The sequence below is a fragment of the Schistocerca nitens genome, chromosome 7 (genome assembly GCF_023898315.1).
Source record: "Schistocerca nitens isolate TAMUIC-IGC-003100 chromosome 7, iqSchNite1.1, whole genome shotgun sequence".
NCBI lineage: Eukaryota > Metazoa > Arthropoda > Insecta > Orthoptera > Acrididae > Schistocerca > Schistocerca nitens.
Genome location: NC_064620.1, coordinates 118,297,178 through 118,320,224, shown reverse-complemented (window position 1 = coordinate 118,320,224; position 23,047 = coordinate 118,297,178). Strand labels below are relative to the sequence as shown.

The 23,047-nt window shown below is 44.4% G+C and overlaps 1 protein-coding gene across 1 annotated transcript in view; it reads right to left on the bottom strand.

The window, feature by feature from the left end:
- Positions 1-21,848, bottom strand: part of LOC126195497 (transcriptional regulator ERG homolog) — an 89,490-nt gene extending 67,642 nt beyond the window's left edge. Inside the window, exon 1 of the mRNA XM_049934124.1 lies at positions 21,755-21,848. Within this exon, the coding sequence (XP_049790081.1) occupies positions 21,755-21,848 (94 nt within the window). The remainder of the gene's footprint in view (positions 1-21,754) is intronic.
- Between the last annotated feature and the right edge of the window lie 1,199 nt (positions 21,849-23,047).

Sequence of the window (23,047 nt, the reverse complement as noted above, 5' to 3'; positions counted from 1 at the left end):
TTTGACGTATTGTAAATGTTTCATGTGTTTTGTTTATTATTTTGAGTTTAGTCGTAATGAATCAAATTGATATTTTGGACAGAACTTTCATTCTGCAGATCGGTAGAGCAACCCTTTCATTTCTCACTACGTTAATGAAACTTTCCTGTATCAGATTTATTTATATCAAATTAAATTATTGCAGGTGCCAAACTCTTTTCTACTCCACTTGCAGGGTCGATTACAGTCAGTTCGCGTTTCTTATTAATGCATGTGCAACAGAAAAAGTCGGAGATCGAAAAGGAGGGCTTAGAGCATCATTTCCATATGAAGAGTCTAGAAGAATTTAGAGTTAAATGCACTGCTTGCCCCAGCCCCTCGCAACTTCTCCTTCACCACAACAACACATGGCCTCACAGAAAGTCTTTGCACATGAGAAGAGCTCACAAAACTTCATTGGACTGTTCTTCCCCACTGTGGTATCATACTGAGACACCATCCCATTGTCATCCCACAGTTGATAACGGCAACGCAAGTTTTCGTCAGATGCCGACAGTGGTCGTGTGGGATGCGGTGGACCCAGTGGAACACGCCTGCTGAGCCAAGCCTCCACTGGCTGCGCACCAGGAGCTCCCTCTGTCGCCAGCATGTAGGATGGTCAGTGGCAGCCACACACTGCGCTCCAACGAGGGTGGCCCAGTCATAATAGAGTCGCCACTGAAACACAGCCCAGTCGCAGCCCTCACTATCGCTCATGCGTTAGTCAAGAGAGCCTCAACCTATGGTGCTCTGGTCATTATTGTATTAGCTAGACTTTACTGCTGCATGTTCATCTGTAAAAGGTCTTCACATGCTTGGAGAAAGCTACAAGTGAAGTACAACTTCTGTTTACTTTATTTACTTGTTTGCTAATGATTTCTGCTCATGTCCATCTTTCCTATGACGACAGCTGCTACACCATTCTGTAGCCCACCTTTCCATGCCATTGCGTATCCAGTAGTGCAGAACACTCATCCACCCTGCAGCTCCGATCTCGTACCTTCCGACTGCCACCTGTTCGGCCCAACGTAGGATGCACTCTGTGGGAAGCGGTACGTGGATAATGGAGAGAATTTTGATGCAGCAAGACGTTGGCAGCGAGTTGGACCAATAGAGTTGTTCCATGCAGGCTCAGGTAGCGTAAGACCGTCGCACTGAACAGGAATTACGTTGAATAAAAAGGATTCTGTAGGCAGAAGAATGGGGAATAATATAGTTTATTGGAATCCTGAATAAAACGAATCTGCTTTCGGAACAAAATGTGTTGTATTACTTTTGACCCCGCTCCCCTGCCGTAGATGACTGTCCTTTGCCAGAACTCAGTGTGTGGTGCTTCTCGATATGTTCAGCTCTGTTTATTTTATTTACTCGTTCGGCATCACAGAGGCATAATTTACAATATTCTTATCACTATATACTAAAAAAGAAAACAATATAATTCTACACTATATTAGACATGTTTTTGAGCCACTCTATGGCTGAGTCACTGAGTCTATGTATGTCCATGAGTTCACCACCATAGCCATACACTTTGCACACGAGTAGATGGTCCATTGTCTGTATTTCACCGCACTCACATACAGCGCTGTCTGCCAGGCCCCACTTGTTCATCAGGTGTTTACATCTCCCAACACTCGTTCTGACCCGGTTTAGAGCTGTCCACACTCTTCTTGGTAGGTTGAAGCCATCAATCTTCTTGTTCGGATCGTGTACTAAATTTTTGTTCTTAAATTCACATGCCGACCATACTTCGTTCCAGGCCGTTCTCGGCTCAAAGGCTTGTAGTTCTTCACCGATTTTCCAAAAGGGTGATCTGGATTTAAGCCGGCTTGTCGGTGTCAGATCTTGCTGGATAGGGAGGTCCGGGTTGTCTATAATTTTCCTGAAGGTTTTTAGGGCTAGCTGTGATCGCCTGATTTCTGGAGGCTCTATGTTCGCTAGTACAGGAAGCCATGCACAGGGGGTGGCCCTGAGTGTTCCCGAGATTATTCGCATTGTCTCCCTCAGCTGGACATCCACTTTAGATACGTGTGCACTTCTCCTCCAGACTGGTGAACAGTATTCAGCTACACTGTAGACAAGGGCTAGTGCTGAAGTTCTCAAAGTGCTCGCTCCACATCCCCATGTTGTTCCAGCCAGTTTTGAAAGGATAGAATTGCGGGATTTTAGTATTTGCTTTGTGTCTTCGAGGTGTGAGCTGTACGTTAGGGTCCAGAACAAGATGAAAACTGGCCTGGTCCTCATAGACCTCACATCAGCTTACGACACAGTATGGATTGAAGGGTTACTGCTTAAGCTAACTAGAATCATAAATTGCAAGCAGACTTACAAACTACTCAAGAACATACTAACGAACAGGAAAATCAAGGTCTCACTCCATGGCACGAACAGTAAGAGCATGGTTCTGAGTAATGGTCTGCCACAGGGTTCAGCACTAGCACCCGCTCTCTTCAATCTATATATAGCTGACTTGCCAGAAACTAAATCACGCAAATTTGCATATGGAGATGACCTGGCCATCGCATATCAGAGTAAAAACCACAACGATCTCGACGAAACACTGAATGCAGACCTTGAAGTCCTGAACACCTATTACTCCAAGTGGCACCTACTTCCCAACCCAAACAAAACAGCCAGCACTATAATGCACTTAAACAACAGAGAGGCACACAGAAAATTACAGATCTTTTCGAATGGCCAAAGCATAAGACATGAGGATAAGCCTAAATATTTGGGAGTGAAACTAGACCGGACCCTAACGTTCAGCTCTGTGATAATCGGTGAGTAGAGGTCCAGAGACTTCGAGCTCCGCTCTGATTTACTGAGGCAGTGTCTTCAGAAGAGCGGCGGGTACCACGTCTCTTTGATGTCTTCACACCACAAACTCAAATGCTTTTCTCAAACTTCTCATTTAGTCGTCGAATTGCCGTTGAATCGGATGCGTTTCACAGATCGAAAATTGCACGCAGTTTGCAAAGTGTATTTGTAGCAAGTATAGACAGTGAAGCGATTTATTTTCACTAGCAATAATGTGTGTGTATGACAAGTGAGTAATAGCAAGGGTTGCCAAACAATCTGACCGAGGGCTGCACGTGATTTAAATTGCACGTTTTTATTGGGACACACTGTACGAGGGGCACTTGAAAAGTTCGTGCAAAAATAAAAACTACTCACGTGTTTGGGGTAAACCTTTTTTATTTTTCGACTTAGTCTCCTTTTAGAATGATACACTTCGTCCAATGCTGTTCTAATTTGTTGATCCTTTTCGAACTATAGGAATTGTCCAAGTCTTCAAAATAGCTATTAGTTACTGCAATGACCTCCTCGTTTGAATAAAATCTTTGTCCCACCAGCCATTTCTTCAAATTGGGGAACAAATAGTAGTCCGAGGGAGCCAAGTCTGGAGAACAGGGGGGGATGTGAAACGAGTTGGAATCCTATTTCCATTAATTTTGCGACCACAACTGCTGAGGTGTGTGCTGGTGCATTGTCGTGATGGAAAAGGACTTTTTTGAGGTCCAATCACCGGCGTTTTTCTTGCAGCTCGGTTTTCAAACGGTCCAATAACGATGAATAATATTCGCTTGTAATAATTTTACCCTTTTCCAGATAGTCGATGAGGATTATCCCTTGCGAATCCCGAAAGACAGTCGCCATAACCTTTCCGGCCGAAGGAATGGTCTTCGCCTTTTTGGTGCAGATTCTCCCTTGATAACCCATTGTTTAGATTGTTGTTTGGTCTTAGGGGTATAGTAATGTATCCATGTTTCATCCACAGTGACGAAAAGACGCCGGCCGAAGTGACAAAGCGGTTCTAGGCGCTACCGTCTGGAACCGAGCGACCGCTACGGTCGCAGGTTCAATTTTGCCTCGGGCATGGATGTGTGTGATGTCCTAGGTTAGTTAGGTTTAAGTAGTTCTAAGTTCTAGGGGACTGATGACCTCATAAGTTAAGTCCCATAGTGCTCAGAGCCATTTGAACCATTTGAACGAAAAGACTCTTTCAGTCATGCGGATTCTTCCTGAACAGCTGCAAACCATCCTTGCAACAATTCACACGATTCCGTTTTTGGTCAAGTGTGAGCAATGGCGGAACCCATCTTGCGGATAGCTTTCTGATATCCAAATGTTTATGCAAAATATTATGTACCCATTCATTCGAGATGCCCACAGCACTAGCTATCTCACGCTCTTTAACTCTTCTGTCATCAATCACCATATCATGGATTTTATCAATGATTTCTGGAGTCGTAACCGCCAGAGGGCGTTCAGAACGTTCAGCATCACTTGTGCCCATATGGCCGCTCCCAAAATTTTGAAACTACTTATAAACTGTTCTAATCGAAGTCACTGTAATGTTTATCAAGCATCTCTTTAGTCTCCTGAGGAGTTTTGCCTTTCAGAAAGTAATGTTTAATCACCAAACGAAATTCTTTTTCGTCCATTTTTTGACAGTCACTCGACTTCCTTGATTCACACTGTTGTGTACATAGTTCCGTGTAGTCAGCGCGTACACAACTTTCCGACTAGAGCGCGCCCCGCTAAGCACAACAGCGCAGGCGCAGTGCTCGTCCGTCTCTGCACTACGAGATGGCGCTGCCATAGAGAAGGACCAAATTCTGCTTCCGCCGATCCGCGTATTAATATGTAATGCTGCTAACGTAGAACCTTTTCTCCTCGCAGATCACACACGCGCAGTGATACATGAACGGCGAGGTATTATAACGAGTGTACAGACTTCCGATTAGTCAGTCTGCATTTGTCTGCAACAGTCTGTTCGAGTTCTACACTTGTCTGTACCAGTCTATAGTCAAGTTTCAGTCTGCGCCCAATAAGATTACCATATTCTGTACATAGCCGTTAAGATAAATGTATAGACACTTTTGTCAAGTATCAGAGATATATGTGAGAATAAGATTAACGTAACAACACCAAAGGAACTTCAGATTATCAATTGTAAATAGCATCCAGAACCAAGTTAAGTAATTTTTATGCTTGTTATTATTTTAATAAATGTTTGTGAAAATTAATCAAGTTCTGTTTAAAGTTGGTCACTGTCAATCTGCTACTCTAAGCATGCAAGTGGCATTTCTATCGTCTGACCTAACGGCAGAAGATAAACACGCCACGATAAGACCACGAGACATATTGCTGACACTCGCCTACTTCGTTAGAGCGTCAAGTCAAATAATCTGATGGTGTGTGTACTGAAGGTCTTACAGTACGCACACCACACACACGAATGCCAGACACAAAGAAATAGACCAATATGGCTGAAACTTGGTGTGCGTTCTTCCCAAAGATGCTACTAACTAAACATACCTCGATACGCGCCGGTGGTGCCATCTCTTTGACTTTGCACGGACTTCTCAAACGCCCCTCGTAATTGTTGTTAGCGGCTTTTCCTTCACGTAAACTGTTCTCTAGTCTATAAATTTCATTTCCGTTGCTTTCCTTCAGCAGTTTGACGTCCAGCGACGAAGGGATGATGGGGCAAGAGGGTCAGTACATAATTTGTTTGCCAACACGACGTCCAGTGAAATGGACCACAGTCTAAAGATAGGTGAGGACACATACGCAGCAAGGCAGGTGAAGTGACAGCCCAGGACCCGATGCTTGGGAGACGACAACCAGAGTTGACTCGGCATTATCATTGTAATTGAGTGGATAGAAAGAGAAATGACACCAGCTGGGTGAGGGGCCGGCGGGCAGCAGCTGCGAGGGGTCGAGGGGAATCGATGGCGGGACGGGTGGGCGCACTGCGTCGGCTTCTGCCCCTCCTTCCCTGGCCTGCCGCGCTACAGTCAAGCGGGGCCGCACGCTGCTGGCGTCGCTTCCCTGCTGCGCTCTTTCTCCACGCTATTAACTCCAACATCTGCCCCCGACCCCCACCCCGTCCCATCCCCAACCCATTTTTTTCGTCACCAGATTTCTGTCTCGTTTGCTGCTGCCCATCACGAATTCCTCTCCTCTGCTAACCTCTTATCAGTGTAGTACTTGCACCAAACGTAAATTACACTACTGGCCATTAAAATTTGCTACACCACTAAGATGACATGCTACAGACTCGAAATTTAACCAGCAGGAAGAAGATGCTGTGATATGCAAATGATTAGCTTTTCAGAGCATTCACACAAGGTTGGCGCCGGTGGCGACAGCTACAACGTGCTGACATGAGGAAAGTTTCCAACCGATTTCTCATACACAAATAGCAGTTGACCGGCGTTGCCTGGTGAAACGTTGTTGTGATGCCTCGTGTAAGGAGGAGAAATGCGTACCATCGCGTTTCCGACTTTGATAAAGGTAGGATTGTAGCCTATCGCGATTGCGGTTTATCGTATCGCGACATTGCTGCTCGCGTTGGTCGAGATCCAATGTCTGTTAGCAGAATATGGAATCGGTGGTTTCAGGAGGGTAATACGGAACGCCGTGCTGGATCCCAACGGCCTCGTACCACTAGCAGTCGAGATGACAGGCATCTTACCCGCCATGGTCTCCGAGCTGATAGTCCATGCTGCTGCAAACGTCGTCGAACTGTTCGTGCAGATGGTTGTTGTCTTGCAAACCTCCCCATCTGTTGACTCAGGGATCGAGCCGTGGCTGCACGATCCGTTACAGCCACCTGACGATGGCGACATGTCTGATAGCCGAAATATTGTGCCCGTTGGACACTATGAACCGGCAGTACACCCGTGGACTGTTCGAGCTATATAACAATAATCTGTGTAGTCTGCACTTTTTAAAATCTAGTACGTTCCTCTTATATGTATATGTCAGATAGTCTTCGTTGAATTATTCTGAAGCAAGGATTCCTGTATGCTTCCAGCCAAGTTCATTATCTGTTGCATATGGTGACAACGACACCTTTCTGCCCCCTGAAAATTGTTGATAGCATTTTTTTTCACTTATAGGATACTATACCTGCGAATCGAGGGAATTCGCACAAAGCTAAGTCAGCGTCCTCGGTTACCAAGCATGTAATAAGGTCTCCGAACTAAATATCAGTCACGCACCTAAAACAGAAGACTGGTCGCATTGGAACGCTATAGGAGGTGTGTAGCTGTTAGCAGGCGGTAATGCGTCGCATCACTGCTGGCCTGGAAGCCACGGCAGTGGCGTGGCGTGTGGGCAGTAAGGTGGGTGGACGAGACGCCAGAAAGGACCACAGTCTGAATGAAGTTTCCGATTTGTCGGTGAATCAGCGCGGACTGTCCAACGTGGCTGCAAGTACCACTCGCAGCCGTGTAACTTAGCGTAAAACCAGGGACTTAAAAAAAGGTCCTAACCGACGAGTCTCAAACCGAACAGGAATTGCTGCTTTCAGTGAACGCAGGCCCATCTCGACCAGTTTCAGTGGGTAGATTGCGAAGGCAAGTGTGTGCAGTGCACATTCGGAATCTGGTATCTCGCCCAAGGTCATTGTTCACAGAGAGACAAAGAGCTGTACGTCTTCAATGGGCCGAAAAACAAATAAAGTTGGCAGTAAGTGACTGGAGGGAAACGGCGAGACGCAATTCTGCCTGTTTTCCTCAAATGGTACAACGCATCGAACACACAAACGGTTTTTTTTCACGACTTGGGCTCAGTCATTGAGGTTTCCTTGAACAGGGCCGGCCGCTGTGGCCGAGCGGTTCTAGGCGCTTCAGTCCGGAACCGCGCTGCTGCTACGGACGCAGGTTCGAATCATGCCTCGGGCATGGATGTGTGTGATGACCTTAGGTTAGTTAGGTTTAAGTAGTTCTAAGTCTAGGGGATTGATGACCTCAGATGTTAAGTTCCATAGTGCTTAGAGCAATTTGAACCATTTTGAACCTTGAACAGGAATTGGGATGTTTATTTCAACATTATTGGTGAGCAGGTGTTGTCCTTCCTTCTATGTCCTCACGATGAGTGGGCTGGAGACGCTGCAGTCTCAGCTGTGTTCATAGGGCTGCAGTCGTGCGTTCCTGTTTTGAGCAACACTCGAGGACTCTACAGCACCTCAGAAGTTTGCGCTAAACCACCCGATCTTAACGCCACAGAAGTTGTCTCGGGTTATTTGGAGCAGTGGGTGAATCGCGGCAACCAGCATCCCCTCAATTTGGCACCTCTACGGGGACTAATCACCAATGAGTGGCTCCAGCGGGATATGACTTACTGTGGGAAACTACTGGATCTCTTCCTCAACGAATTGAGGCAACGCGGTGTCTCCTGGGGTGACTAGTTTTTTGTCCGGTTTATGACTCTTCAACAAGCGAGCTGTTCATAACAATATTGATCCTCGTTTCGCAGGCTGGCAAGTCATTGGACTCTTATTCGGTAGGACGGCAGCTCAAATCCCTGCCTGGCCATCCACGTTTAGATTTTTGTGATTTCCCCAACGCGTGTAAGGCGAATGCCGGGATGATTCCTGATAAAGTCAGGGCTGACTTACCCGCCAGGTTAGCCGAGAGCGCTAACGCGCTGCTTCCTGGACTCGGGTAGGCGCGCCGGCCCCGGATCGAATCCGCCCAGCGGATTAACGACGACGGTCGGTGTGCCGGCCAGCCTGGATGTGGTTTTTAGGCGGTTTTCTACATCCTCCTAGATGAATACCGGGCTGGTCCCCACGTCCCGCCTCAGTTACACGGCTCGCAGACATCTGAACACTTTCGCACTATTCCATGGATTACACTAGTCGCAGACAGTTGGGGTACACTAATTCCGTCCCGGGGGGGGGGGGGGGGGGGGCGGGGGGCAGCGGCAGGAAGGGCATCCGGCCACCCCTTCCACTAACGTTGCCACATCCGATTAACCATGCCGACCCTGCGTATCCGGGGGAAACAAGGCACAAGCAAAAGAAAGATAGAAAGAAAGGGCTGACTTGCTTTCCTATCCTTCCCCAGTCCGAGTGCGTACATCGTATCTGATGACCTTAGTAGATTGGGGGGGGGGGTCGTAATTTTACTTCCTTCTAAATTTGCTGGGTACGTTTCCTCCACTATAGACTGTCGCGAGATCTAAGGGTCCCAGAAGAACGTAGTTACTGACGAGGTGCTACAATGACAGAGTGGGGTGCCAAGAAGCGTGGGGGAAAACCAGTGGCCACAGACCGCAGAGATGGCGGCGCCCGTGTGTCAGAAGGCAACCGCGTGCCTCGTCACCTCCTCCAGGTGTGGTCTTGCCACCTGTGGCCACGGCCGAGAAGGTCGCAGGTGGCCCGATGTGGGACCACTGCACAAGGCGTGCACACCTACTGCGGTCCCAAACCGCTCGTTGCCAGAGGCGGCTGCTTGCCCCACCAAAGTCGCTGCAGCCAGTACAGCTAGCAGCAGACGAAAACGCGCCTTGTCCAGATTCGGGCGGTTGTTCAGTTACAGGCGAGTACTCGCTGCCCTGCGGCACGTAAACACCACTAATATTTGAATGTACACCTTCCCGGCTTACGCTGCTGATGAAAATCTCTCGGATTTCAAGCCGGATGGTAGCGTTAAGGCGCCGGCGAGTGTCATACTCGTGTGATACTCGTCAAATCGTCGCCGCGTCTTGACGCTGCCACCCGGCTGGAAACCCTGCAGCTTTCTATCGCCACTAATGTCAAATAATCGGTTGAAACAGCAAAAACGGGTTTTAGGCAAATGAAGATTGCAATGATGTAACACACAAGGTGTTCGCAGTGTAACTTTTCACTGAACTAATGAAGAATTGCGTTAATTGTCACGTTGAAATTATTCTGAACACCACACACTCTTGTAAACGAATACTAACTGACTGAAACTGTGCACCTACGTCAATATTCGGCCTCATAATTAGCACATTTGAGACTAATTTTCCAAAAGTTTCATTTTAATTCATAAATGCATTAGTAAGTTACAATAATTTCCACTCCACATACTAATACTGTTAGGACTCTACGGCACGCTAGTTAAAATAGGTCAGCCTTTTTAATAGGCGAGTGATATAAAAAAGTTATCTGACGTGATCAGCCGGCCGCGGTGGCTGAGTGGTTCTAGGCACTTCAGTCCGGAACCGCGCCGCTGCAACGGTCGCAGATTCGAATCCTGCCTCGGGCATGGATGTGTGTGATGGTCTTAGGTTAGTTAGGTTTAAGTAGTTCTAAGTTCTAGGGGACTGATGACCTCAGCTGTTAAGTCCCATAGTGCTTTGAGCCATTTGAACCATTTTGACGTGATCAAACTGAAATAATTCTCCCATATGTACATACTGATTTAGTTAAGCTGTTCACCTCAGATATTTCCTGATCCGTTTCTTATATAGTTCTGTTTCCAGCCAAACGAACTGTGAAAAAATCCTCACTAATGACGTATAGTCTTTTTTCATAGCTATATTAATTACAGAGATATCGGTATCAACTTCGCTTTTTCAAAAATAACTGTTGTATTTTCTGCTGCTAGTGTAGTAATTCTAAAAGAAGCGAATTCAATGGCGTTTCAGTCTTCAAGATCCAACTGTCAGAGAAATTACAATATTTAGAACTTAGAATGTAACGGTTTTGAATATGAAAGCTATGCTATCTTATTCAGTAGCTTGTGCTCTTAGACGGAGCTGGTGTGGTACTCCATACTGACTCAGATAAAGGAATCTGCTTACAAAGGCGGATTAGTGGGAAGAAGTGTACTTTAAACCTGTACTGAACACACTTGAGTACATGTGTTAGGAACGACACTCAAACGGGAAGGCAGAGGACGTGACACCAAATGATGGCTGCGTATCAAACGAGGCTACACGTAATTTACTGAGGACTTTATGACAGTTAATCTGGATGAAAACAGAACTAAGATATCTTGAACGCTTCCAGAAATGTTTGAGGTAAACAGCTTCGCTTAATCGTCCTGTATACCATTATTTGCTGAAGACCGTGTTTCGGTATATTTCAGGCTGTGTGGTCTGTTAGGGGTTTCCCCTCCTATATTAGGCACTTCCTGGACCTCGCTGAAGAATCTTGCGGATATGGATTGAGGTAAATGACGCGATGGTCCCGTTGAAAAAACGACAAGACCGATTTTATCCAATCCTTGCTATATCCGAGCTTGTATTCCGCCTCCAATCGTTCTCGACGGAACCTTAAATCTTAATATTCCTTCCTTCCTTTAGGCTTCCCTGTAGGTATCGTTGGTAGGTATTAACGGCAGCGAGTACACATCTTTTGTCTTGTTTCGTTACGGTTATAAAATAGAGCCGATTCAGTTAAGTGATAACTTTCCGTAACCACTGAGAATCTCGTTTAAGCGTGGTGCCAACTAGTAAAACGACGCTTTTCATTCGCAGCATTAGTTATCCCAGCCGGCCGAAGTGGCCGAGCGGTTCTAGGCGCTTCAGTCTGGAACCGCGCGGCCGCTACGGTCGCAGGTTCGAATCATGCCTCGGGCATGGATGTGTGTGATGTCCTTAGGTTAGTTAGGTTTAAGTTGTTCTAAGTTCTAGGGGACTGATGACCTCAGATGTTAAGTCCCATAGTGCTCAGAGCCCAGTTATCCCAGGGTACTGCACGATATCGTCATCTCTGAATCCTCTGGCTGGAACCTAGCTCCATGGCTTGGTGCACGTCTCTGTACTGAAGCCACTTCGGCGACTTGCGTGTTAGTTATCCACCCGCGGAAAGGCGACTCACAGTTTAACGTGCAGTCAAAACCACGTGTCGTTCCCTGTGAGGGGTGAAGGCTAGGAAAAGTGAAAACTGAACAAAATCTGTCGTCTGACCGAGATTCGACCCCGCGGCCTCTCCATTTGTAGGCAGCCGCTTCAGCACTAGCTCACCTCTGGTTGGTGCAACGCGCCATTATTCACGCTGTACAGTGACGAAAGAAACTAGTCCTGCGACTTATTTTCGAATGTGTTGCTGCGAATTAACCAAAATGCGTTCCCTACCAGCTGTCTGTCGCTATTCCAACTCTTAATATCTTTCATCGATCCAGTGAAAAAGCAAATTCGTAAAATTGCCGTGTAGTAAGAGAATTTTTTCGTGTTTTGTCAGAACGTTGGCGGCAGAATTAAACATACACACACACACACACACACACGTAATAGCGAAACTACCAAATTCAGTTTTTTGTTTTGTTTTTCGAATCACCCTTTGATGTCGCCGCCGTAGAATCGCCGAAGCCCGCTCGCAACGCGTGATTACTGTGTGACGCCGACTGCCCGACTGCTGTGGTTTCGCGAAGTAGTTTGCCGTCCGTTGGGAATACCCAGAGCAAAGGAACCGCCGTCTTTTGTCGGCACTCGGACAGCACAGTAATCTGATTTTCCTTTTCTCCTGGTTCTTCCGGTCCAGAAATGAAGCTCTTGCGTGCTACCTTCATGGGTTCTTTGTTTGGGAATGTTTGCGACGAAATACGTTTTTGTTCCTTTTAAAAATGTAGCTTCTCGTCGACATTGACGTCATTATCGACGCAGTACTAGCATTAGTAGGACAGGATCGCAGTCTTCACAATGATTACGAACCTTAAAGAAACTTAACTTTTAGCCGACTCACGCTTATTACAGGCTTCTTAAGGACTGACTCCATTTCTGAGTAAACTCAAGAGATATAGCCACCTAGACTAGGACATATGTCAAACGACTGGTAAAAACGTAAAGAGAGCAACAGACTCCGCCAAAATGAGAATTTACATATTTATAATGTCAGTGATCTAACATCGGTCTTCTACAATGTATTTCGTGACTTCTCACAAGAAGTTCATTTCTGGCAGAAAGCCTAATGGTGACTGAAGCAGAAACATCAAAAGCTAATAATAACACTTTTGAAGTAATATCAACTAACTATGAAAATAAACGACGTTGTGCCCTCATATTATTAAAAACAGAAGGAGAACAAAAGTAAGCTGAAATGGAAAAGGGGGCTGAATTTACTGGAACGACATAAATAGCGAAAATAAACTTTGTACGTGTTTCTAAAATCAAGGGCTTATTTCAATAGTGGTGCAAGTCCATTTTTGTTCATTCTGAGATACAGAGTCCTAAAGTTAAATGAGCGCTGAAAAATCTGCAGTTGAGATACCAGAAATATTCCACTATATATACTCGTTTAACTTTAGGACTCTGTACCTCAGAATGAACAAAAATGGACTTGTACCACTATTGAAATAAGCCCTTCAAATATGACTTAGCATTTATTACGTAAAATGACATTCTACTTACATACTTACGTGAACATGTTGTACCTGCCCTCCAGAATTATAGAGCATGAGCTGTAAACACTAAGTAAATCTTCTTCGAAACCTTATTTCTATTACTTGTACAAAATGTGCGCAGGTATTTGTAATTATTTCGAAGGTAGTGGGAATAAAATACAGGGACCGAAGGTTATCTCCAATGTCTGTAGAAACCAGACTGCAATTATAAGGTGCGTAGGACATGAATCAGGTTGGTTTATATGTTATCTCTGACCTTATTCAATCTGTACTTTGAAGAAGTAGTAATGGAAACCGAGGAGATATTTTGAGAGGAAATTAAATTTCATGGATAAGAAATAAATAGTTTGTGATTTGCTGATGACATTGCAGTTCTGTCAGAAACGGCCAAGGACTTGGGAGATAATTTGAAGGGAAAGAAGAGTGCCTTAAAAAGACGCTACAAGACGAATACTAACAATATTGAAACAAGGGTAAGGAAATGTAGTCGAATTAAATCAGGCGATGCTGAGACATTTGATTCGGTAGTAGACGAGTTCTGTTATTTGGGCAGCAAAATAATTCGCTATCGCCAAAACAGAAAGGACACAAAATGCAATTGGTAATAACAAGGAAAGTACAGATGTTAGGAAATCTCTTCTTACGGTATTTACCTGGCGTGTGCGCTTGTACGGAAGTGGACGTTGACGATAAACAGTTCAGACAAGAAGAGAAGAGAAGCCTTAGAAACTTGGAGCTGCAGAAGTGTGTGCTGAAGGTTAGATGGCTAAGGAGGAGGTAGTTAATCGAATTTTGAAGAAAAGAAATTTGTGACACAATTTGATTAAAGGAAGGGATCGGTTGATAGGATACATCCCGAGCAATTAAGGAACCGTCAGTTGGGAAATGGGTCAAAAGTAGTAGACGCAGATTAAGGCTTGACTGCCATAAGCAGGCGCCAGTGGTTGCAGGCTGCCGCAGGTGAGGAGGTTGGACTGACGTAAAAGGGTTGCACTTGGGACCGCAACAACAAAGACAGTGTGTGGCATCGAATTTAGTACTTCGTTTCAGGATTGGTTAGAATACCACTTCTGAAATTGTTTTGAGAAACTTCGATCAGAAATAAGCGAGCAAGATAAAGAGTTTAGCGTTCCATCGACATACGTGGAAAGCAACGAAGCACCAGCTCCTATTAACCGAATGATGTCATTGGTAGCGGATTTTGCCCTTATTCGAGGAATCATTTCAAAATCCGAGCGATTTAAGGATGTCACGGGAAACGTAAAACTGGTTGGCCAGACTGGTTTTTGAGCAATGCTCCTTCTGTACGTGAATCTAAAATACGGTGGCTAGAGAGAGGATTGAATCTAACGCGTTCGATTAACGGCGAGACAAATAATAAATTCCTAAAATTTATCTGGGTATTGTTAATAGCAAATGTTTATCATTAAGATAGAAACTGTGGCTTGTCATTTCTAAAGAACGAATAAACAGCTTTGAGTCTCTTCTGAATGTAAAAGTATCAATGAAACACTTGCATTTAATTGCAAATGTTTCTATAAATTATGAAAAAAACCAAAACAAGGTTCCTAAAACTGCAGAAACTATTGTGACGATTACATATAGGCTCTAGGAAAAACCAAGGAGGAGTTAATATATGTTGGCACCCCACTGCAAAGTACAGTAATTCGTAATACCCTTGCAAGATGACTCGTATCTGTCTTTAATTGAAGATGTTTGAAAAAATTGAGCTTATAGAATTGTTAATTTGTAGATGTAAGAAATACCGCTAGAAGAAGGTTTGTATTGTATTATAAACGCCTTGAGATAAAGAACAAATTTAAGAGAAATAAATTAGTGCTGTCTGTTTGCAGAGAAAAAAATTATATACTTTGTTCCATTGTTGGAATGTCTGCGGAATGATTCAAAATTTCGTTAACCATGGTGTGTATTTGTACAACTCTGGACATATTAAATAATTGTGTATCTAACTGATGCGGTGAGTGATGTAGGCGGGTCTCAGCGACGACCTGTGTCCAGAATCATGTAAGCAGACAGAGCGTATGACACATATAAATGTAGTAACGCGTTTAACAACGTGTTCTGCAAAACTGAATATTCTTTGCGTTTTTCCAACCTCGAATGTATTTTAATTTATTATAACTTCTATTGTAATTGCTGAAAAACAATTGCTGTTTGTAATATAGAATACGTTTGTAATCTACATGAAAAGCTGTAAAGTGAACAACCTGTTATAAAATGAAAGGCAACAGGCTCTAAATTAGCAATAAATCAAATGAAATCAAATCTGCAAAACCCAATCGATGTTCGTTTATCAGATGTTCGTACCTGCTCATTAACACCAATGCATACATTAGGCGACAATATACCTGGAAACTAAGACAATACATTTGCAACGTACTACATATATAACAGTGTTCTACTGTGAATTATTGATACTATCTTTGGTCTAAAGTTTTTTGATTTATTGAAACTACGCGTTCGAGAGGAAGAAAGAGAAAAAGGTAGCGTCCGTCGATGTCATTCTTTGCCCCAGAAGCCAATTAAGGCAAAAGTCATTGTCGCGTAATCTGAAGTAAAATTTTTTAAGATATTCAAGTAAACTGACGAAAAATTTTGTCTGGTGCAATGCTCTTTGCCAATACGCCCGATCTTACCAAATACTTATACTACGGAATAACTATGATTGAGAATGTGTCAGCTTAACAAGGGATATAAACAATGTTTTCTTAAGTTGTAGGATTTTAGAACCGTTGATAAGAAATAATGAAACATAATCAACTTACGTAGTAGTTCTCCTCCATCATAACAATTTGTTAATAGAAGTGCGATTTCCACAGAAAAACCAAACTATTTTATAAGTGGCTGTATACCACTGGAAGACACTTGTATAAAGACCGTAACACGATAAAACCGTGAATGTGATATAAGGCAGGGAGATAACAGCAGAACATGTTTGTTTATTTGAGACAATCATTCAAAGAGGCCACACTACTTTTGCCTACTAGTGGAGTGCAATCTTATAAGTAATAGGTAAAACCTTCAATCGCAAACTTTTGGCTTCATATTTATGACGGCATAAGTGTAACATTTTTCTCTTTAATTGTGCTATTATATTGTAATTTAAGTATCTCATTTTTGAATAACTTCATTTCCGTCTCGATAACACCATATACGGCCAAGAGAGTTATTTAATCAAAGAGAAAAAAAGAGAACATGAATTGTTTTCCAACAAATATGTCAGTGTTCACCACACCTTGTTTGAAATAATCGTGCATTAACTTGATTCTTCTTCTCTAGCAACTGAGAAGTAAGCATACGTTGTAGTAAATGTGTAACAAAGGAGGGATGTAAGGGAGTGACTAGAAAAAATGTTCAAGTACTTTGACCGGAAAGCCACTGCAAACGTTGTTTTGGCGTACTGGCTGCCTGTAACCGTTTGATCTATTACCAAAACGTTGAAACTAGAGAAAGTAAGATAAAAGAGGAAAAGCACCAATCACGATGTGGACTTCGGTTGAGACACATTGCTATGCGGTTTCAGTAGCACCGGGAAAAATGATTGTTCGCATACCGTTTAACAAGACTTGAAAAGAACCTCAGTGAAGTGTCGATGGACAAGCCAGGTGAAGCGCGTGATGCTAGCCCCGCGGTACGACATTCTGCTGCGCATGTGTATCGAACTGATATACACACTGGATTGTTCACGAATCGGTAAAAACTAATCTCGGGCAATGTAAGGTGACTAAGATCAGAGACACGAATCAGTCCGGCTCAATGACTTACAGATATACTTCTCCGTATGTAAAAACTCACACAAGGGAAACCCAACTTTTTGTTCACAGTTTTTCGTTGCTCTCACGTAAGTTCGGATAAGATTAATTATGTTACATGTCGCACGCTTCACTCGGAATTCACGTGTGTGCTGTCTTGACACTTTACAGAGAGTATAATTGCGTAAACCTGTCCTACGTTCGCTATAACAGTCCTATCTGACGTCATAAACGCAACAATTGTCAATAAGATCTGATGTATTAATTATATGAAAGGGCGATCATCGTGACTGGCGCAGTTCTTTTGCTACAGTGCCACAAAGGTTGTAGATTCTAATATTGCGTCATGCTTTTTATAGACAGGTATGTTTTCAACCGAAACCGCTGCCTCTCTATTAGAAACAGGAACAGAGGGTTGTGGATTGTTGTATTTTTTGTTTGTTACAGCCTATCAGGGTAACTAGTACGAGAAAGCAGTACACAAGTCAGAATACGATGGAAATAATTTCGTAATTACTGTTAAACAAACTGAAGCCTGAGAATCGCCTCAAGGAAACTTAAATCTAACTCCCAGGTTTTAAGAGCTCAGGCACTTTAGTTGCTACTGAAAATCGTACACTGAAATTCACATAATTTTCTTTCTCTGCCTGCTTTTTTTAAACCCTAATTTGCTTTCTCAGTGTAATATACGGGTGTGGTAAATGTTTCATCGAAAGTAGCCGACAGATTGAACTATTCAGATCACTTGTTGCCGTCCAGTGGGGAGACGATTTTTAGTGTTTTTTGTAGGGTTTTAATGAAATATGGCGCTGATAACTAGTTCCGCTTCAGTATTTTTGAAATTCATTTAGACGAATGATTGAAATGCTACTTTTCAGAATCGAAGTCAAATCTGGTAATCTAGCAAATGAGTGGGTCTTTGGATGCCTGAGAGCCTGAATGCTTCTTAGAGATGGTTGTCGCATTTATCTGCGTGAATACTAGTTTCCCATTTCCCAAATAAATACTATCGTCAGAAACATGAAAGTACCGTAAATGCTAGTAGTCACGCAACTTACAGACAGAAGACTGCGGTGTTTACCATTAAAACTTGCGTACGCTAAAAATAAATTGCAGTAGGAGTGACACACTACTAGAAAAATTCCAAGAAAATGACACCAACTCTTTGAACACGAAAGGCTCACAGTAACAACGAATCCATCAATATTATACAGAAAAGACAGAAATAGGGAAGCAGCACTTCAAATTTTTCACTGTGTAAGTAGGTGATATAACCAGAGACACTTGAATTTTTTTTTATTCGTTGTTGTTGGCATCCTTTTTCGCATCGAAGTATGAATAAGTTACCTCGAGTCTTTACTGAAGACGTATTCATTGAATGTGAGTAAAATGGCGTGTGTACAGTTGATAATGACGCAGAGGGAAAGCGGAGACATACGTAGCAGCGCTGGAACATAGTTTAGTCCTCTATATTTGTATCATTAGTGCTGAACGTAATGTGATGAAACTATCAGATAAAGTATTACGTGAACTTCGTTTCCTAAACAATATGAACACATGATTAATGGTTTTAGTTCCGCGGTCTTAACGACGACAGACAGCTCCGCCCACACCAGCTGTGTGCACGTACGGGATGGAGATAATCGAGCTGATAATAAGGTCAGAGTAGGGTAGGGGAATTGGAATCGACCGAAACGGAAGGTCGGAAACGCACCGTTGTGTAACTACGGTCGTAAAACAGCCACCAGTCGCCGCCTGGAAGTGTGTGAATTTTAAACTAACTTGTCCCAGATAATAAATGTTATGCTACACAGCGCGGTTTTAATTAAATTAGCTAGAGATCTGGCTTCAGCTGAACAGTCACAATCGTACAGAGTTTAAATTACTAACCATCGGCTGAGTGAGTACGTTAGACGTTTGCTTTGTGAAGCACTGCGCAACAAGTGCGGTGGCGCACAATAGACGCAGCGTAACGTAGCAGCACCTTATTCGGGCAAAACCTCAATGCAAGCCACATACACTTCCGCTTACTAGGACAAGCTTCCGCGCGATCGTCGCAGATTGGCTGTCGTTTGCGGTTGTAGCTCTACAACGGTGCATTCCTCACCTACGGTTGTCTCGGAAACTTTGCCCAATTTGAAATGCGTTGTCCTCCTCTGCTACGACCTTATTATCAGATTGTTTTTGTACGCCCCGTATTACAAAAAAGGCAGCCACCGCCTTAGTCGGGTCACTCGACCCGAAGGAAGCCGCCTCGAATACTAGTAGTGAATAAAATATCCTACATTAAACCCCCATCGACAAGCGATCTGCCTTAACTTAAGAGCACAAGACCTGAACTAGTGACCCACTTATCGGTTGGGGACATTTAGCTCGCCTTGGTGGTATTAGAAAGGGATAGTCACTGTTCCACCACTCGGATACACCCCCATTAGCTCCTTTCTCTATCACCATTGGCCAGGCCACAGGCACAACACGACACTGCACAAGCGATGAACACATTCGGCAACGTGAGGCACGTACACAGTATGTTAGCTACGACAGTGAGGCGCTACTCATTTTTTTTTTACTGCTTCCTACGAACGGCCACGAAAATGTAACAACGAGTAGCTTAGAACTAATGACTAGGCACACGAACACGAACGGAACCGCTTAGGCGTGGCCAGCCGCTTGTCGAGAAGACCATGAATTAATTTTGGGTAAGACGGATCGTTAAAAAAAATGATGTGGGAGTTAAATTAACGCCAGCGCTTTAATTACCGAGACAGGGAGGTGCGTCAGACGCTGACTGCTGCGCTCGCCAGTCTGTATGTGGTTCAGTTCGCTCATTTGGCCGAACGCTTGTTTAAAATACAACACACAGCAGAATAACGCTAGCACGGTTGCTTTGACGACGGCTCGGGGGGATGCATTCTGCCAGGAAGACAAAAAAAAGTGGCATATCGTGAAAACGGCGGATCCTTAGAAGACAGTGAACTTGGGAATGAGACAGATGTTCTACGCGAAAAAATTGAGCTGCGCATGTAGCTTGCCACATAATGCGCTAGCGTGAGAGGTCGGTGAGCCAGACACAGATCGAATACATACGGCGTCGCCCCGATGCACCGACGAGTCCGATCACGGTTTTTAGGCCGTTTCCCGAGCTCATTTACGCAAATGCTGCGCTGATCTCCAATCTTCGTATCATAAAAATGCGACGAACAACCCATCGAAATAACGCAACACTCGATTTAGAGACAGGTGGCGCGTACGAGCTCCCTCCATATGTTAACTGATCAGTGCTGTGACAGGCAGGGCGCCCAACCACAAAGTTATAATACGAGGCGTGTTTTTTAAGTAAGTACCGTTTCGAAATTAAAAAAAGACGTGCTAAGATATCTCAATAATTTTATTTTTATATGAAAGCCTGTACCTTAATCTACGCACTGACGCCATTACAGTCTGATTATTCCTTGTTTACGTTGTGTACTGAGTGTTTAAGATGCCTCCGATAATCGTGAGTCCCGCCGACTGTGAAGTACGGGCTGTTATAAGATTTATTAGTGCTAAAGGCGTAAAAGCGATCGATATTCATCGTGAGATCAGTGCAGTTTACGAAGAAAACATTATGAGTGATGGAATGGTAAGAAAGTGGCTGAGAGAATTTAAAGATGGCCGCACAAATGTGCACGATGAACATCGGAGTGGGCCTCCTTCTGTCGTTAATGAAAGTTTGGTGCAGGAAGTGGACAATAAGGCGGGAGAAAACAGACGCTTTGCGATTTCCTCCTTACGGGATGACTTTCCTAATGTTTCTCGTGGTGTTTTGTATGGCATTGTGACCGAGCACTTGAATTACCGAAATTTGTGCGCACGTTGGGTACCGAAAATGTTGACGGATGTGCACAAAATCAAACGTTTAGACAGTGCATGAGTTTCCTTGAGCGGTACCACAACGACGGTGATGATTTCTTAAGCCAAACTGTTACGGGCGATGAAACACGGGTGGCCTACGTCACACCAGAATCAAAGCAACAGTCCACGGTATTTGAGCAAGGGCATTGTTTTGCTGCAAGACAATTCCCGTCCGCGTGTGGCGAATCAGACCAAAGATCTCATCACATCTTTTCGATGGGAAACTCTAGATCATCCTCCGTACAGCCCCGGTCTTGCGCCCGGTGACTACCATCTGTTCCTGCACTTGAAGAAACACTTGGGCGGTCAGCGTCTCCAAGACGATGACGAAGTCAAAACACTGGTGGAGGTTAACAAGTCAGGTGGCAGACTTCAATGAGGAGGGTATTAAAAAACTGGTTCAACGTTACGACAAGTGCCTCAATATTGACGGAAATTATGTAGAAAAGTAGATTAAGGTACAGGCTTTAATGTAAAAATAAAATTATTGAGATGTATTAGCACGTCTTTTTTTAAATTTCAGAACGGTACTTACTTAAAAAACACGCCTCGTAGAATAAATTCGAGAAAGCACGAAAACCTAGGACTTCGTACGGCGGAATTTACGCTAGGGAAGGCAGAGACGTGCAGCGGGAGAGATGGTCAGATCTGCGGAAAGGAGAAAGACACTCGAAATTCGCCCAGAATCTGGTTTGTAGACGGATTTCAACAATCGTTTAGGGTACAGAAAATACGATACCCAAACTGTCGAAGTACGGTAACACAGAGAAGAAAGTTTACACGATTCACACACATTGCGCACACGACTTCCCTCCTTTATCTGAGCTGCTAACTGTAACGTCGAAACGCTAGCAAAGAGCGATGCCGTAGAAAAGAGGGACAGATCTGCAGGCACGAGAAAGACAGCTGGCACAGGAAACTCGGTGGCGTCGTCTAGGAAGGCGCGCGCGGACTCACGTATGCGGAGGCAGGCGTGCAGCTGCGCCGCGGCGCCGTGGTAGACGAGCTTCCTGCGGCCGCTCAACAGGTCGTCGGCGGGCAGGCGCCACATCGCGCCTCTGAGCGCCGCGCGGCCGACGCCGCCGCCAGCACCGCCGCCGCCGCCGCCCCCGCGCCCCGCCCCTCCCTCCCTGCCTGCCCTGCGCCCTGCGCACGCCGCCCCCGGGGCCGCCCCCACTCTGCCTCTGCCTCTGTCCGTGATCTCCTGCTACGCTATCTGGCCAAAAGCATCCGCATACCTAGTAGTGGACGTTAATATGCCGAAAGACGTCTGCTTGCCTTTATGCTCTCAAAAAGTTTCGGAACATATTTCCACAGGACTTGAAACGCCAGCTCGTGCAAGCACGCGTTCTACCGAACCTCCACTATTGTGATGTACAGGGTGATTCAAAAAGAATACCACAACTTTAAAAATGTGTATTTAATGAAAGAAACATAATATAACCTTCTGTTATACATCATTACAAAGAGTATTTAAAAAGGTTTTTTTTCACTCAAAAACAAGTTCAGAGATGTTCAATATGGCCCCCTCCAGACACTCGAGCAATATCAACCCGATACTCCAACTCGTTCCACACTCTCTGTAGCATATCAGGTGTAACAGTTTGGATAGCTGCTGTTATTTCTCGTTTCAAATCATCAATGGTGGCTGGGAGAGGTGGCCGAAACACCATATCCTTAACATACCCCCATAAGAAAAAATCGCAGGGGGTAAGATCAGGGCTTCTTGGAGGCCAGTGATGAAGTGCTCTGTCACGAGCTGCCTGGCGGCCGATCCATCGCCTCGGGTAGTTGACGTTCAGGTAGTTACGGACAGATAAGTGCCAATGTGGTGGCGCTCCATCCTGCTGAAATATGAATTGTTGTGCTTCTTGTTCGAGCTGAGGGAAGAGCCAATTCTCTAACATCTCCAGATACTGTAGTCCAGTTACAGTAGCACCTTCGAAGAAAAAGGGACCAAAAACTTTATTGGCTGGCGCCTCAAGCGAACAAATGTACAACTAAATGAAACTTTATAGCTCCCTTAATTCGCCGACAGATAGTGCTTAGCTCTGCCTTTTGTCGTTGCAGAGTTTTAAATTCCTAAAGTTGTGGTATTCTTTTTGAATCACCCTGTATTTCCACAGGACTTGAAACGCCAGCTCGTGCAAGCACTCGTTCTACCGAACCTCCACTATTGTGATGTAATTCAACAAGGCACGAGTAGTGAAAACAAAAGACGGCTAGAACTAACCGTGAATGCCTGTGTGC